General features: G+C 32.6%; 2 protein-coding genes and 1 long non-coding RNA gene across 3 annotated transcripts; 2 read left to right on the plus strand and 1 right to left on the minus strand.

Annotated features, from left to right (window-relative positions):
* LOC107854921 (germin-like protein subfamily 1 member 7) lies at positions 1 to 599 on the plus strand. The gene is made up of 2 exons (XM_047411965.1): positions 1 to 337; positions 403 to 599. Exons 1-2 carry the CDS (start codon positions 1 to 3, stop codon positions 597 to 599), a joined length of 534 nt encoding a protein of 177 aa, XP_047267921.1.
* A 4,544-nt stretch (positions 600 to 5,143) lies between these two features.
* LOC107854895 (putative F-box/LRR-repeat protein 23) lies at positions 5,144 to 14,114 on the plus strand. The gene is made up of 2 exons (XM_016699894.2): positions 5,144 to 5,639; positions 13,335 to 14,114. Exons 1-2 carry the CDS (start codon positions 5,260 to 5,262, stop codon positions 13,888 to 13,890), a joined length of 936 nt encoding a protein of 311 aa, XP_016555380.2. The 5' UTR covers positions 5,144 to 5,259; the 3' UTR covers positions 13,891 to 14,114.
* On the minus strand, positions 11,976 to 15,986 carry LOC124887964. The gene is made up of 2 exons (XR_007045627.1): positions 15,571 to 15,986; positions 11,976 to 13,971 (listed from the first exon to the last, which is right to left on the minus strand). It is a non-coding gene; the product is annotated as an uncharacterized LOC124887964 (long non-coding RNA).
* Positions 15,987 to 16,509: the final 523 nt, after the last annotated feature.

Consider the following 16,509-nt stretch of genomic DNA (forward strand, 5'->3'; position numbering starts at 1 on the left):
ATGCTTAGCTTCATTTTATTTTACTGTGCAGTTTTCGTGAATGGGAAGATTTGCAAAGACCCAAAGCTTGCAAAAGCAGATGATTTTTTTACTTCAGGTCTTAATGTTGGTGGAAATGTATTTCCCAAGTTTGGTTTTACACTAAAGATTCTGAATTTAATTAATAACATGCCTGGACTTAACACTCTTGGTATTTCTATCGCTCGTGCCGACTTGGAACCTCAGGGCGTTGTTCCACTTCACATGCATCCTCGAGCTGCTGAGCTGATAACTGTCCTGCTGGAGGGTACTCTCTATGCAGGATTTCTTGTTGCTGATGGTGCAAACTTCTTTAAGAGTAATCTCTTCTTCAAAATCTCTTCTTTAAGGGTAATCCTGGTGATGTTTTTGTGTTCCCATTAGGTGTAGTCCGCTTCATATATAATGTGGGACACAAAAAAGCTACTTTTCTCGCTTTTTACAACAGTCAAAATCCTGGAACCATGGCGATTCCTGGAGCCATCCTTGCTTCAGAACCACCTAATATAGATGACGTTCTTGCCAAGAGCTTCTTGCTCAATAAGACACAGATTGCAAAACTTCGAACGAAATTCTCTTAGGCTATATGTGTCAGTAAAAATATGATTTTGCATTTTCTGAAAGTTGTTTGCAACGTCTTATATGAAAACGTTGGAATAATACTTCAATCAATTACTCAAATAGTAGCAATCTATGTAAATATAATCTTATAATGAATAAACACCATATGTTGGCCATGCGCCTTGTATAATGATCCGAGGGTGGAATTGACATGCTCAATGAGTTAATAACCCAAATGGTGAATTTGATTTTTCTCTCAAAAAGTCACTTAACTTTGATTTTTATTCCAAAAATCATTCAATTATAAGTTTTTTTCTAAGAAAGCCACTCAACTATGAGTGTCTTACTTACAAAGTCACTGAAACTATTTAATTAATTTTTTTCATTAAAATTTACTGACATGTAATTTTTATTTAAACCAAAATTTTACTCCTAAGAAATAAGAAAGAGGGAAAATCATTTAAACAACCCATTTAATGGCTTGCCCATATCCAAAATTCATTTAAATGGTTTGAAAGAATACCTCCTTTATTTCTTAGAATTTTAATTTTACTACTATTTTTATCAATTTTCTTATTCAATGGTTACTCTATACTCTAAAGTATATATAGTCATACAAATCATCAATTAATATCCTAAAATCATAATCATTTGATTGTATAATTTTTGTTGCTAATTTTATCTTGTTGCAGTGTATATATTATAATGTTACTAATGTTTAATAACATTTGCTAACAATTCATATCATATCATTTTAGTTTAAAATCTATAACGTTCTCTTTTATCAACTTAGTGGGAATAGAATTCATTGTATTTATTTGATGCATATGTATATTATTCAAGTGGTAATACAAAAAAATATATTACGATTGAAAAATCAATTTCGTAGGTAAGTATCACGTTGGAAGTTAATTAAATCTAATCAGACAAATGAATATGATTCTAAAAAGGGGAAATTTCAGAAATAACAACTCTGTAGCCTTAATTATAACTTTTATAGCAACAGTTTCATAATTACGAAAAGTAGCAAATTATATTTTGTATTTAAGTAAAATGTTACTATATAAATACATATACAAATATATATATATTACTCATAAATACATATGTACAACTGGAAAATACATATTCTTCTATTACTATGAAGTGGGTAAAATATTGCTACTTTTTCTACAAGTTGTAATTTTGAAAAAGTGTTGCTATTTATTATAATTATAGTTTTAAGGATGCTAGTTTCTGTAATCTTTCCTTCTAAAAATCTTAAAAATTAATATTAACATTATAAGTGAATTGATATTAACTATTTACGATATTTTTAAATTTCAGCAGGTTATAAAGTAAACATGAGAATATGTAATGATATGGTTCAAATGATTTTTTTTAGTTTTTTTAGTATTTTAGTTTTAAATAAATTTTCATGTTAGCAAATTTTAATTAAAAATAGATTAATTAAATAGGTTGAGTGACTTTGTAAGTAAAATATTCATAGTTAAATGACTTTTGAAGTAAAAAATCAAAGTCGGATGACTTTCTGAGAGAAGAATCCTAAGTTGAGTGACTTTTGAAGTAAGAAACAAAGTTGAGTGACTTTATGAGAGAAAAGTCATAAATTAAATGACCATTTGAGTTATTAACTCCATGCTTAATGGCTATAGATAATCTTTATATACATATAAAACTGGATATAAACTCTACGGACTACGGCCAACAAGAGTTTTTTCCTATTATCTTCTTTTATTGGCATTTTTACTAATTTTTGTTGTTCATTGTATTATTTAAAATTTTATGTGAGAGTACTTAAAGGTATAATAAATATAAATAATAAATAAAATAATGAAGAATATTCTCTCTAGACCATTTTTAGTTGTCACATTTTAACAGAAACATATTTAGAATCCGTTTGGATAGAATTAAAAAAAATAGCTTTTTAGATTAAGAGTCTGTTTGGATAGGATTAAAATTCGTCAAATCAACTTTTAATCTCTCTTTTTTTTAGTTTTTTTAGTTGTTTGGTAAAATTAAAAAGTACTTAAAAAAGCTAAAAGTAAAAAGCTTTAAAGGGTGTTTGCATAAGTTTAATTTTTTTATTTTTTTTATCAAAATGGCTTTTTTTTCGTTTTTGAAAATGTTTGATAATTTCCAAAATTACTTAAAAAAAAAGTCAATTTTCACTTTTTAAAAGCCTAAAGTAAAAAGTAGCTTTCCCTAACTTTTTTTCTTGGGGAGCTGATAAGCCAATTTAAGTTGATCATGTAACTGACATATATATCCCCTGTAATTGTTCCTTATTCCGAATATATCCTTTTGTAGCCCTAATTTTCTTTTACTCTCCAGCATATTCATTTTGCTCTCAAAACTAACCAGTTGTTCTCTCTTAAAGCGGCAGTCTCCCAAATAATCTTAAACTCTAAAAAAAAATGATTTATATATAACTCTTTTTCAAACATATTAAAACATTCAACACTTAAACTCTTAAAACACATTAAAACATTAACACTTAAACTCTTAAAAAAAATGATTTTTTAGCGCACAAATTAATAGTCATTCATGAAAATATTATATATATATATATATATATATATATATATATATATATTAATTTTAATTTGAATCATTTTAGCAATAAAAAATAATAATAATCAACTCTATATATTATTAACAACTATGAGGGTATTTCAAACATTTTGATCAAACAAGTGGTTAAAAGCACTTATTTATCAAACACATCAATAACTTTTTTTCAGTTTCAGTACTTTTACCCAAACACAGAATTGCTTATTTTTAAAATAAGTCCAGCACTTTCAAAAGCACTTTTAAAGAACTTTTTAAAAGCCATTTTTTTTCGGCTCATCCAAACGGACCCTTAGATTAAAATTCTTTTAGGTTTGACCATATTATTTACCTTTGCATCCTTTATATTTTCCTCTAATCCCAACAATATCTGAACTTGTAATCCTTAAATATATAAAAAAAAAATCTCTTTGTTGCTTCTATTCGTCTTTTCCCTCCAATTTCCTCTTCATCTTTCTTCTTTGTTTTCAGTGAATCCATCATTACATCGGAGGTTTACATATTTTTTAACATAGCCAAATTACTACAAGCTTTCAATATTACAATATAATACTATTTTTGTATAAAAATGTCCTAAAATTTTTATTTTTTAATATTTTAAAATAAACTTATTTTTATAAATTGACCTCACATAATTACTTTACGAAGAAAGTGCATTTAAATAAAAATTATTTTTGAATTATTAGAATTAAAAATTATAAATAATTCATCTTATGTATGGTGTTAACAACTTTAAGGACATTTAAGTCATTTTGACAACAAAAAGGTGCTTAACATCACTTGTTTACCAAACACATCAATAATTTTTTTTTTAGTTTCAACACTTCTATCTAAACATTTATCTATTTAATTTATAAACACTTATTTTAAATTTTTAATCACTAAAGCTAAAAAGCTATTTTTTTTAATCTTATTCAAACGGGCTCTAAATGATTAAAAACTTAAAATAAGTGGTTATAGTAGCTAAGTATTTGGATAGAAGTGTTGAAACTGAAAAAAAGTTGTTGATGTTTTTGGTAAACTAGTAATGCTAAGTATCTTTTTGTTGTCAAAATGACTTAAGTGTCCTTGAAGTTATTAAAACCACAAATAAAGTGAATTATTTATAATTTTAATTCTATTAATTCAAAAATAATTTTTATTTAACTGGACTTTCAATAAAGTGATTATGTGAAATTAATTTCTAAATATAAGTTACTATTTTATTTTTAAATGTTAAAAAATAAAAAATTTTGGACATTTTTATATAAAAATAGTATTATTGCAAGCTTGTAACAATTTGACTATGTTAAAAAAATATGTAAACCTCCGATGTAGTGGCCAATTCGCTGAAAACAGAGAAGAAAAATGAAGAGGAAATTGAAAGAGACGAAGAGAAGTAGCAGTGAGAAAAAGGAAAAAAAACTATATATTTAAGAGCTTCAAGTTTAAGTATTTTCGAAATTGAAGAAAAATATAAGCGATAAAAATGTAAATATTTTGGTCAAATTTAAAATAATTTTAATCTGAAAAATAAAAAGTTGGGTATCCAACTTCCCACTTTTTGCTTTTTAAAATCAACTTTTATCTTTTTTAAGTATTTTTTAATTTTATCAAAGACCTAAAAAACTAAAAAAAAAATAAAAATTAAAAGTTGATTTGACCAGATTTTAATCCTATACGAACTCTTAATCTAAATTACAAAGTTAATTAAAATATGAATGGCAACTATTATGTGTAGTAAAAATTTTAAGAATTGTTTGGTAGGAAATAAATTATCTCGAGATTAATTATAAAAATAAAATTACAATTTCAGAATAGGTAATATCAAAATAAATCATCCCATACATATTATTTCAGTCATAAAATAAATTTATTGTAAAATTAATTTTGAAATAATTTATTATCTCACGTACCAAACTAGTCCGAGTAAGGAATACAAAATTACACCCGTATCTAACACTTAGATGATCCAGTTTTCAGCCGTTAGATGAGTTACTATGAAAGGAGTCTCGACACGTGTGAGTCATCTAAATCCTCTGCCAGCAAAAACAAAACCCCCCAACAACGGAAAACTCGAAGCGCTACAACTTACATACCTCACTCGACACAGCCCTTTTGTCCAAACAAATGGAATCTACGGAAAACTCGAAAAGGGCATGCGTTGAAGTCGCAAACGACGCCGTATGCATAGCCGGCGGCGGCGGCGGAGGTAGATGGGATGAGTTGGATTCAGAGATATTAGCTTCAATTTTCGTCAGGATTGTTCCCCCTGAGTTGATGGTGAGGAGTGTGGCGTTAGTTTGCCGGTGTTGGATGGAGGTTGTGTCTGGTCCCAATTGTTGGACGGAGATTGATCTGGAAGGGTGGTGCCGGAAATGTTGCATGGCTAATCGTTCTCACCAAATTGACCCTGTTGTCCGTAAAATTGTTCGTCGGAGTAGGTCTACATTCCGAAGACTCTCTACTTACCGTCTTGGCAATGTTGGGTTCTCCTTTGCTGCTAATCGGTATTGTTCTTCTTTCTGTTTTTCTACCCATTCCTACCATTTACTTTGCATTACTTTCGAGAAATCTGTTATATATACGCGCGCGAGTGTGTTTGAATGGGTGAATTTATTCGCCAAACTCACGTATTAGGAACCCCTCTTGTCAAACCAATTTGATTTTGAAGTTGAGCCTTGAAGTAACTTGCAAAGTTGTTGCTATGTGTCTAGGAAGTTACGGGTTCAAGCCATGGAAACAACCTCTTGTACAAATGCAGGGTAAGGTTGTGTAGAATAGACCCTTACCCGGATCTCACACATAGCGAGAGCCTTAGTGCACTAGACTCACCCTTTTTTTGTATAAAAAAATTAAGGCTGCGTATGATACACCCTCGTGGCTGCCTATGTGAACTGATCCGACCCGACTCGAACGTTAGGAGAAATAAACCTACATGAAGTTATAACTAAGAGGTTACTAGGAGGTACCACAAACAAGATAATTGCAACCCTATTTTGAACGTGGGTGTGTGGGTAGGAGAAATCTTGTAACTTCTTTACCTCTACCTCCCCTTCTATTTAGATTAAAAAGAGAATCACACTTTTTTTCTTCAAAAGTGAACAGAGAAAAGACTACTTCTTGTAACTCCCAAAAGCATACACTAAAAGGTACATATGGTTTATGGAATCATAGTTCTATTTCCTAGTGAAATAGAACTGGCCTTCCTGGTTGCATATAGATCAACATCTTCTGAATGGTGTTAACAGGAACAACAATTGAGTGGGAGTTTTCTGGTTAAAATAAAATTTCCCATATAATGACCCTTCTAATTTTCTTATCTCTACTAATTGGGTAGGGTCAGCTCATATGGAGCAATCCATGACCCAATTTCCAACATCTAAAAGAACAGACACAAAGACTAAGTTTTGTCGGATGAGTATATAGAGCGCCATGCAACATCAAAGTTAGGCCACCGCGCAAGTCCATTTTGCAAGTGCATTGTAACGCCCCCAGTCTATACCCTGAACGCTACATGGTGCTTACGACCCCGAAGGACCACAAGCTAACACATGACTGATATTTGTTGTGAGCACGGAATAATAATACTATAAAATGCGGAAAATAGGCTGAAATGCCATAAGGTTCAAAATCTAAAAATATTGATAAATAACATAACATCTGAAATAACAATCTGTAAAACTAAATACTGTCTTGAACTCTAGTCTGAAAGCCTCTAATCTGAACTGTCTGAAAGTGGAGTTGCTGGGACAAGTCCCCAACTAACTCCGACTACTGAGCTACTGATAAGCTGAAATACTGGAATAGAAGTATATCCTCGATAGATGAGCACTCACTACTAACTCTGCTATTGCTGGCTGAATCTGGCTAAACGCAGTCAGGAACCTGAGCATCCGAACCTATGATATGAAACATTATAGCGTAAGAAACGGGTATGCGATCAGTACGTGGGAATGTACTAGTATGCTAAATGAGGTATGGCTGAATGCAAGGGTTCATATGCATGAACAATAACTGACTAAACAATAAAGAGTAACTGAACATGAGAGTACGTGAATAATTGATACTACTGAAATCACTGAGTATGCGATACTGTGGACATACATAGGTATACACTGTATCTGAACTTTTCTGAAGCTAAGTACTGAATTCTGGTAACTGAGTAACTGATAATCTGAAATTTACTGATAACTGAGTTACTGATACTGATACTGATCGACTGTAGCTGACAGTCCTGATACTGTAGAACTGAACTGAGTTCTAAACTGAAACTGAAACTGTGGGAGGTGATTATCTAACCGACATGCCCCAAATAAGATAAGATAACTGAGTTGGGGTCTAATCTGTAACCCCAATTGGAAGGGTGTCAGTACCGTGCCACGGGTAAAGACAACTGCTGTGGAGTCAGTCCTAACTAGCGGGTGACCTCTGAGATCAGTCCTAAACTAGCGGGTGATCCTTGAGTATGTTAATCCTATCTGACGGGTGACATCTCATAACCTACGCTGGCTACGTAGTTTTGGAACTTAGGGCTTTCTTCTAGGGACCTAGTCCTAACTAACGGGTGAGACGCCATCCCTAGGCTCTCTTGGTGTTGAATCCTACTCCTAACCGAAAGACACTGAGCTGATTATTCTGAACTGGACTAGATTGATACAGAGTTTACTGTGTTTTTCCTAAGTTCTGTTACTGACTGAGTTTACTGCTACTGATTGTGACATGACTGCTACTATTCTGTAACTGACACTAGCTCTAGGTAAACAACTAAATTGTCCGGTATTAAATACCCCCAGGACTCGATAGCATAAAAGCACAGCATAATAATGTTCACTTGGTCATAGTTCGTTCATAGAGACATTGCATTAAAAACTTGTAATGCATTAACTTGTGCATTAATGGGGAATACATGTTAGTATGCTATAATGGCATTGCTATAATGGCATTATTTCATTCTCATAGACAATTTATCAAACACATGGGAAACATGCTTGGTTCATTAAATCATAAACACTTAGGGTTAACATAGCTACAACAATCAACTTGCAAATTGAAGGGTTTATCATGAATATCATGTAATTCAACACATACTAGGATCAATTCTTGGAACTTGTAATCTAAATCATGGATTAAAACCCAAACAACATCATGAACATGGATACAATCAAATTCAAACATAGAATTCATGAAATCCAAACTTGTATTTTGAAAAAGGATTCTTGGGCTCCATGGAAGGTAAGGATCCATGGATGAACATCTAACATACTTTAATTTGAGAGTTTCTTGGAGTTCTTAGAGAAATTCTTGGGATTGACCTTGATTCTTGAGAGCTAGGGTTTGTTTTCTTGAGGGAGAATTATCTTTTGATTTTGGAAAAAAGTGAATAATGAAGGGTTTAAACGTTTTTAGGGATTAAATCCTATATCTGGACGAATTAAAACACGGGGAAAGACTGTTTTAACCCTGAGTGCAACTTTAAGTTTTCGTGAATTTTTTCCGATCAGGACCCCTGGCGCGACGCGCCACTATCGCGCCAAGCCACTAGAAAATGACAACCAGGAAATTGCATGGTGGCGCGACGCGGTGGAATTACGTTGCCTCCTTGGTTGCGACCGGGAAGACCGCGATGCGGTGGGATCGCGTTGGAACACTGAAAAGGACCATTGCCATTTTGAGCCTTGGCGCGACGCGCCATGATCGCGGAGGCTCACTGGATTTTGACGATTGTTATTTTGTCTGGCTCCGTGACGTGTTGATGGCTCAGGTGGCACACTATTTTACAAAAACGTCCATAATTCTTCGCCCGGGTGTCGGATTTGGGCGAATTTTATATTGTTGGAAAGCTAATTCAATTTCCTACGCAATGAAAAGTCGAAATCTTGAAAATTCCATATGAATAAAATGGATTTCATTTTTTTGAAGCTAGTTCTTGACATTCTAGGAGCGAATTTAAGCTAGGAAAAAGTACGGGGTATTACATGCATATTTCTTTAACTTCTAAATCTTGCCTTATTTTCTACATATATCCACCTTGATCTAGGTGAGACTTGACGGAACTCCACAAACGCTCCTCGATCATAACTAACATGGTCAATGTTCCTGTGTCTACAATCCGCACAAGATAAGATTCAGTTAGTAAACCAGTGCTAGGAACATATATAGTACTTACAAATGTGTTTTGAAATGCTACCTTGTTAGGCTCGGTACAATTACGAGCAAAATGCCTCGAAACTTGGCAGTTGTAGCACGTCATCTTACTCTTGTCTTTCTTCTTGAAAAATCATTTTCCCTTCTTGAAATTTGGCTTGTTCTTTTTCTTGGAGGATTCTTCTACCGCCTCCTTACCGTTTTCGTTATTTTCCGACACTTCTTGCCCTTGAAACCTGAACACTTTGTGGCACTTGATTTTGCCACAAAGGCATTAGGTACAAGCTTTAGCAACACCAAGTTGCTCGTTTTCATGATCAACATGAGAGACAACATCAGAGAAAGTTTTGATGCTAGCATTGTGGCTTAAGTTAACTTTCAAAAGTTCTCAACTATTGGGAGGAGACATGATCACTGCCTGAACCGGTTACTTGTCAGAGAGTACATGGCCAACAATTTTGAGTTGAACAATCATGTTTGACATCACCCTAAGGTGTTGTTTGATTATAGCGCTTCTTATAAGTACCAAACTTAATATTTAGTTGTCTAAGATGGGTCATAGATGTACCTCCATATGCTTTTTTTGATAACATAGATATTAGATGTACCTCCATATATTCCTTGCAAGTATGCCCACGTGGCATGAACAATAGGAAATTCCTCACATTCATTAATGAGATCATCAACAATAGAACTTAGAAAAATCTCATATGCAGCTAGATCTTTATTTTTTCAAGCTTTGTAAGCTTCAAGATTTCTTCTGTATTGTGCAGTGTTACCCTCTTATGGTTGATTTAAAGCATGATTTATACCTTGTATTGTGCAGTGTTACCCTCTTATGGTTGATTTAAAGCATGATTTATACCTTGAAGAGCGTTTCTCTTCCGGTACATATCATGTTACTCCATATATCATAATTGTCACCATTCAGTTTCTCACATCTGTTTAAATCAATAATTTTAATTTTTGATGCCATGTCTGTTAACGAGAGACAGTTTAAGCAAGCTATTCTCATCAATATTTACTTAATCACTATATGGATGAGATATCATATACTCACGCAAGAAAATAAATTTTCATAATGACTCATTTAGTGTAGAATCAAAATGGTCACTAAGTTTTCAATCATCTTCCACAGTCTAATTGTTTAATCAAAAGTGAAAAGTATTTCTTAGTGAGTAAATATTTTAGTTATGACTTTCAATTAAGTCTCAATCCATTTAATAAAAGTAAATTGAATTTATATAAAAAAAGACAAACAACTTAATTCATATACTGAAAATAAATTAACAACAACAATTTATAAGTCAATTAAAGATAAAATTCTCCCACTTGACCTCAAGATGATGAATATACGCCCTAAAAGATTGACTTGGCCAAACCTCGTGATAAGCGTAAGTTAATCTACCTGCCTAAGGTTCTCAGAGAAAGTCTGCTAAAATAGCTAAACCTTCCTAATCCGAGATTTCAACAAAGGGAAAGAGAGAAGAAACTTAGAGAGTTTATGTCTTTTAAGATGACCCATAATGTTTCCGTCTTTGAATTTATTCATCTTTTTGAATTAAAACGTGTTGAACTGGCTTATTATGTTGAAATCTCGGATAGCAGACTCTCTCCGAGCACCTTGGGATGGTAGATTAATTGATGTTTATCATGAGGTTTTGACAAGTCAATCTTTTAGGGTGTATATTCGCTGTTTTGAAGTTAAGTGTGGGGATTTTATCTTTAATTGACTTGTAATTTGCTGCTATTAATTTATTTTCAATATATGAATTAAGTTGTTTTGTTTGTCTTTCTTTATACAAATTCAATTTATTTTTATTTAAATGGACTGAGACTTAATTGAAAGTCATTGCTAAAATACTCACTAAGAAATATTTTTCACTTGTTGATTAAATATTTAGATGGTGGATGATGATTGGAAACTTAGCAACCATTTCGATTCTACGCTAAATGTGATGTCATTATGAAAATTGATTTGCTTGAGTGATTAAATGAATATCTCATGCATATAGTGGTTAAAGTAAATATTGATGAGAACAACTTGCTTAAATTGTCTCATATCAAAAAGTATAATTGCTGACTTAAACAAAGGTGAAAAAATGAATAGTGACAATTACTACATCTAAAGTCGTAAAATATGGTATGTACTGGAAGAGTAGAACGCTCTGAAAGGTCTAAATCATGTTTTAAGTTAGCTAGAAGAAGGTAACACTACACAACACGGAAGAGATCTTGAAGCCTGCAACACATGGGATTATTGTAAGTTCTGTTATAGATGACCTCATTCATCAATGTGAGGAATTTCCTACTTCTTATATCATGTGGCACACTTGCGAGGAACATATAGGGGTACATTTGTGACCCGCATAGACAGCTAAATATCAGGTTTGACACTTACAAGAAGCGTCATGTTCAAAATATCAAACAATACCTTCGGTGATGTCGAACATGATTGCTCAAACTAAAATGCATTGGTTATGTTCTCTGTGATGAGCAACAGCTTCAACCAGTGATTCTATCTCTTTCCCAATAGGTGGGAACATTTGATGGTTAACTTAACTCATAATGATAGCATCAAAACTAGGACCGATACTTAAACTTTACTCTAATTTTCATTTTAATACCTTAACGACTGCTACTTATTCAATACTTGAACTTGATAAAAAGTGTACCTGTTAAACACAAAATCTTACATGGCATAAAAAGTGGTTTTCACTGGTGATGAGCTCGTGAATCACTTAAATATGACTTTTTCTTTTTCAAATTTCTTTTCTTTCTTCCTCTTTCCCCTTAACCTTCTATGCTGCCAGCCCACCATCATTTAGGTCCAGAGGACTAGAGCAACAAATATACAATCAATTCTGCTCCTAATCCTATTTGAAAATACAATATCAATTTCTTGCTAAACTTTGGTCATCTGAAAATGGCATATAAAACCTCATGCAGTCCATCTTTCCTTATGAGCTGTAAACCATATTTTGCCGTAGTTCGTCACTCAATTCAGCATGTGGAGTACAAAAAGCTGTAATAATATATCTTCACGAACAGAATTTGTCAATTGCCTTTTTTAATCTATTGAGCTTGGAATTCGATAAGACATTCTATAATTTCTTCCCTCTTAAGTTAAAACTTCTTTGTATTCCCTTTTCCCCTTTTCGGCGGGAGTTGGAATAAGTTTGAGGTCTTGGAATAGGTTTCCTCTTTTTGTATGGAAGCCATTTCTTTGATTAGTTGGACAGACAAGCTACATGGCTTTTTCTTATTTGTCAATTTTTCCATGTCACCGTGCATGTAGTTCACGCTTTGTATCTCTTTGAGTGGTTAGTCATGAGGAGTTTAATAGGTACACTTTAATTTATTAGCTTGGAGTGTTCAATAGGTACCAGCCCTAATTGAGGTGCTAACCAGAAAAGTTAAGGGGCATTTGGCCAAAATGTGAAAACTTAAAGAAAACGACCAATGATGATTAGCCATCCAGAGTTTCATCAACTGACCCTCATTTTTGAATTGCACTCCGTTAGTTGATGCCTTGACAATTTAAATCTCTCATTTTTGAATTGCACTCCGTTAGTTGATGCCTTGACAATTTAAATCTTGATCATATCAAAAAACTTGCACATAAGCTACTAGTTTCAGTAAAATAAAACTTCATTGTGATGAATTAGCTTGTTCGGCTGTGCCCTTGGCTTATTCCACTAATACATGTCTTCTATATGAACTGTTGTGCTTTTCTTTTCCAGTTTCACTTTTAAGGAGAAAGGAAATGACACATAATAGCTCAGAACTGTCTAATCTATAATTCAGTTATGCTAATAAATTCTCTTGTGAAGTTCTGCATAGGTTAGAATAACTATAAGACATCCAATTGTATGATACGTATTATTTAGTCAATTTTGGGCTTGCAAGAAGTTCTACCCAACATTACCTGTACTTCACTCAGGTCATGTATAGCCTACAGACTAGTTATGCAAGACTCGTGGTTCTTTATCTTAGATTGATGCAAGGGTGTCATTATAATGATCTTAGTTTATAGAGTATACCAATATTTTTTGCAGTGGAAAATGTCTCAAGATACTGCAAATCCCTATGAGTGAAGTCACTGACGAGGTAGTGGAAAAGCATGCAGGGTCCTTGGTCAATTTAACATTCTTAGACGTCAGCTACTGTTTAAAGATCACAGCGAAGGGTCTGAAAGCTTTTGGAAAACAATGCAAGTCGTTGACTCATCTCAGAAGAAACATGCCTATGTGGGAGCTGCCAACCACTTTAGAAGATTCCGATGTCCACGATCAGGAGGCACTGATTATAGCAGAAACTATGAGAGGTCTCCAGCGCCTTGACTTCGCTTTCAACCGGTTGAGCGACACTGGCGTTGATGCTATTCTCACAGAGTGTAAGGCACTAACGCACCTTGAAATCCAAGCATGTTGGAATGTGGAACTGAAGGGTAATCTTGAGGAAAGATGTAAAAAGCTAGTAGACTTTCGTACCCCTTGGATCGATGAACATGAGGACAGCCTCGCTGTATCTTCAGATATTGATAGTACAGGAGATGACTGTGATGAAGAATCAATCTACTCGGAATCACCCTCTTCATCAGATTTGGATTAGATGGTTTCTTAGTTCACACCACCTTCTAGTGTCCTTCTGCTGATTTCTTGGGAGCTTTTGGGTGTGTATTTATGCAGATCACTGTGGGTAGACATTCCAAAGATGAGTTCTGGTTTGTCTTTGAGACATGTAATTGGTAAGAATTGTAAACAAGATGCTTAGAATGTGATGGGAATTGTAAACAGTCATTAGTACTTGAAGCTTTGCTATGCTGTTTGATGAAATGCTGCATTGCCTATTTTTTTTTTTTTTTTTGGCTTCTTTATAATGTCTTTATGCAGTGTTCTTGGTTGATAAGCATTGTACTTTTGGTTCCTACTGGATGAATTTGTTATTCCTTTGATACATTTTGATTCCTCATTTTGAATCAATTTGTAGACTCAGTATGAACTACACGTTGAATAAGGTCATACTTGTTTGTAGGGGTGTACATAGGTCGGGTTAGTTCGTTTTTTATTAAAAAAAAATCAAACCAATTATGTCGGTTTATTAAAACTATAAACCAAATCAAACCAACATAAAATTGATTTTTTCGGTTTAGGTTTTAGTTGTTTTTTTCGGGTTTTTTGTTTTTTTTCGTTTTTTTATAATCTTTAGTTTTTACAATTATATTGTGATCGAAGATTAGATCAAATATGTTTTTACTCATGTGCTAATGAAAAATCATAATTATGAAAAAATGAGAGCAGAAAACTCTCTTGAAACTAAAAAGTGAGGTGAAGAGTGAAAAGTTTAGGTTTTAAGTTTAGATTGGGTTTTGGATCATTTAATTAGTAATTAATGGATAAATATTACAATTTAAAAGTCCAAATTTAAATATATTCTACATATACTTTCAAATTATTGAAAATTACTAAAACTAGTTGAAAAAGTATTTAAAAAGTAGATTATAATTAATATTTTATGTATAAAAAAGTTTGAATATTATATATATATATATATATATATATATATATATATTGATACCAATAAAATGATGCTGATCGCAAACAGGGTAAATGTGCGAAATAATTTGACAACAATCAGTCAGTATGATAGCCATCATCATATTCATAGGGCCAATAATCATTATCATCAGAATATGGCCAATAGTCATCTTCATCTGAATCTATATGAGAATAATTATGGATATATCATTGTTCTTGAACAAGCGGTTCTATAATCTTATTAAGGATTTTCTCCTGTAGATTTTTGTTTAAATTTATCACTTTTAAAATAGCGATTAAAGTTTTTTCATCTAGAAAACAAGTATAATAACTCATTATGCTGTATAGAGAGTCATTTGTTTTAATTTATTTTTATACTTTTGTAATCTAGATATCCATATTAATTTTAGATTATGATTTTCATTTAGAGAGACATTTATGAGGACTCTAACCCTGTTGATTTTAGAATTATTTAAATAATTTTTTAATCTATATAACTTATTAAAATAATTTTTTAAAATTTTTATATTATGATTGTAAAACCTGATTTTTATTTTGGTTTCCCAAAACTAATTTCGATATTCCTTTAATACTGGTTGTATAACCTTCATATTAAAAAGTATACACTATTCATGATTTTAAAATTCCCTATAGATACTACATAATACAATATGTATGAATGTATAAGGTAGATATGAAAACTAATTTTTCGTATGCTAATAAGTTCATGAGACTATAGAGTATATTCATGTACCTTTCGTCTTTCCTTTACGTTGGTCGTATCAACACCGCAGTGTTTCTCCTTCCGGCTATGAAGAACCCCTTTAGCCTTCTTGGTCCTACAGTTTTGGCTACTGTTCCGTTCTTCCTCCGTTTAGGCCGATGATCGCAACCATCATTTTTACCAGTATAAAAGATTGACAAGGTATATAAAACAAATTTTTATTCCATGAACTTATTACAACATAAGAAAAATCTTTAATCAGATCTTTCTTTATACTTACATACACACTATTATTACTTTTTCCTGGCGGGAGAAAATGCTCACTCACTCGTTAAAGAAGATACCTAACAATTTTCTAAAAAAAACATATTTTAGAGAAAATGTAGTCTGTCTTCTAAGTTTTTCTATTTCTCCTTTTATAGAAGTAAGGAGGGGTAGATTACAATATTTATTTCTCGTAGGGTCGTCCCTATATAATTTAATATTTCTCTTTTAATCCCAATCGAGATAGGATTAAAAGATAAGATAAGATTCTTTTATCTTGTGATTGGCTGATTTTGGATTGTGGGGTCCAACTTGTCCAATCTTCTTTATTTTATTTTTGTCGTCTGATGCCGACAATGTTGACTTAAATGCTTTTGCTTTACATCCTTTTCTACTTTTGCTGAATAGACTTTACAGCTATAGATTACATCTCTTCAGACATTGAAGAGTCACCTTCTTCTTCATTTCTTTTGAGATGTGGATGTTCTAAGAACTTACAGGCCATAGCCCATGTGTTTGGAGTGGCTAGAAATTGATGAGTTTCAATTTCAATTATTTTGTCTCTTAAGACAGCTGATTTTGATTTTCCTTTGGTCATGAGAACCCGATTCGTATTCCTACTCAGGACTTTATAATTTGCTGTGAACTTATTTTTAAGGATGTGATAAACAGCCTTCATCCCTAATGCTCGTCTGGTTTGAATCC

This window comes from Capsicum annuum, chromosome 1 (assembly GCF_002878395.1).
Source record: "Capsicum annuum cultivar UCD-10X-F1 chromosome 1, UCD10Xv1.1, whole genome shotgun sequence".
NCBI classification, from domain to species: domain Eukaryota; kingdom Viridiplantae; phylum Streptophyta; class Magnoliopsida; order Solanales; family Solanaceae; genus Capsicum; species Capsicum annuum.

Excerpts from the sequence above, each read along its gene's own strand:
- LOC107854895 (XM_016699894.2), top strand. The coding sequence starts at position 5,260 with ATGGAATCTACGGAAAACTCGAAAAGGGCATGCGTTGAAGTCGCAAAC. Across the intron at positions 5,640-13,334 it reads TTCTCCTTTGCTGCTAATCG|TGGAAAATGTCTCAAGATAC; the intron begins GTATTGTTCTTC and ends TATTTTTTGCAG.
- LOC107854921 (XM_047411965.1), top strand. The coding sequence starts at position 1 with ATGCTTAGCTTCATTTTATTTTACTGTGCAGTTTTCGTGAATGGGAAG. Across the intron at positions 338-402 it reads TGGTGCAAACTTCTTTAAGA|GTGTAGTCCGCTTCATATAT; the intron begins GTAATCTCTTCT and ends TGTTCCCATTAG.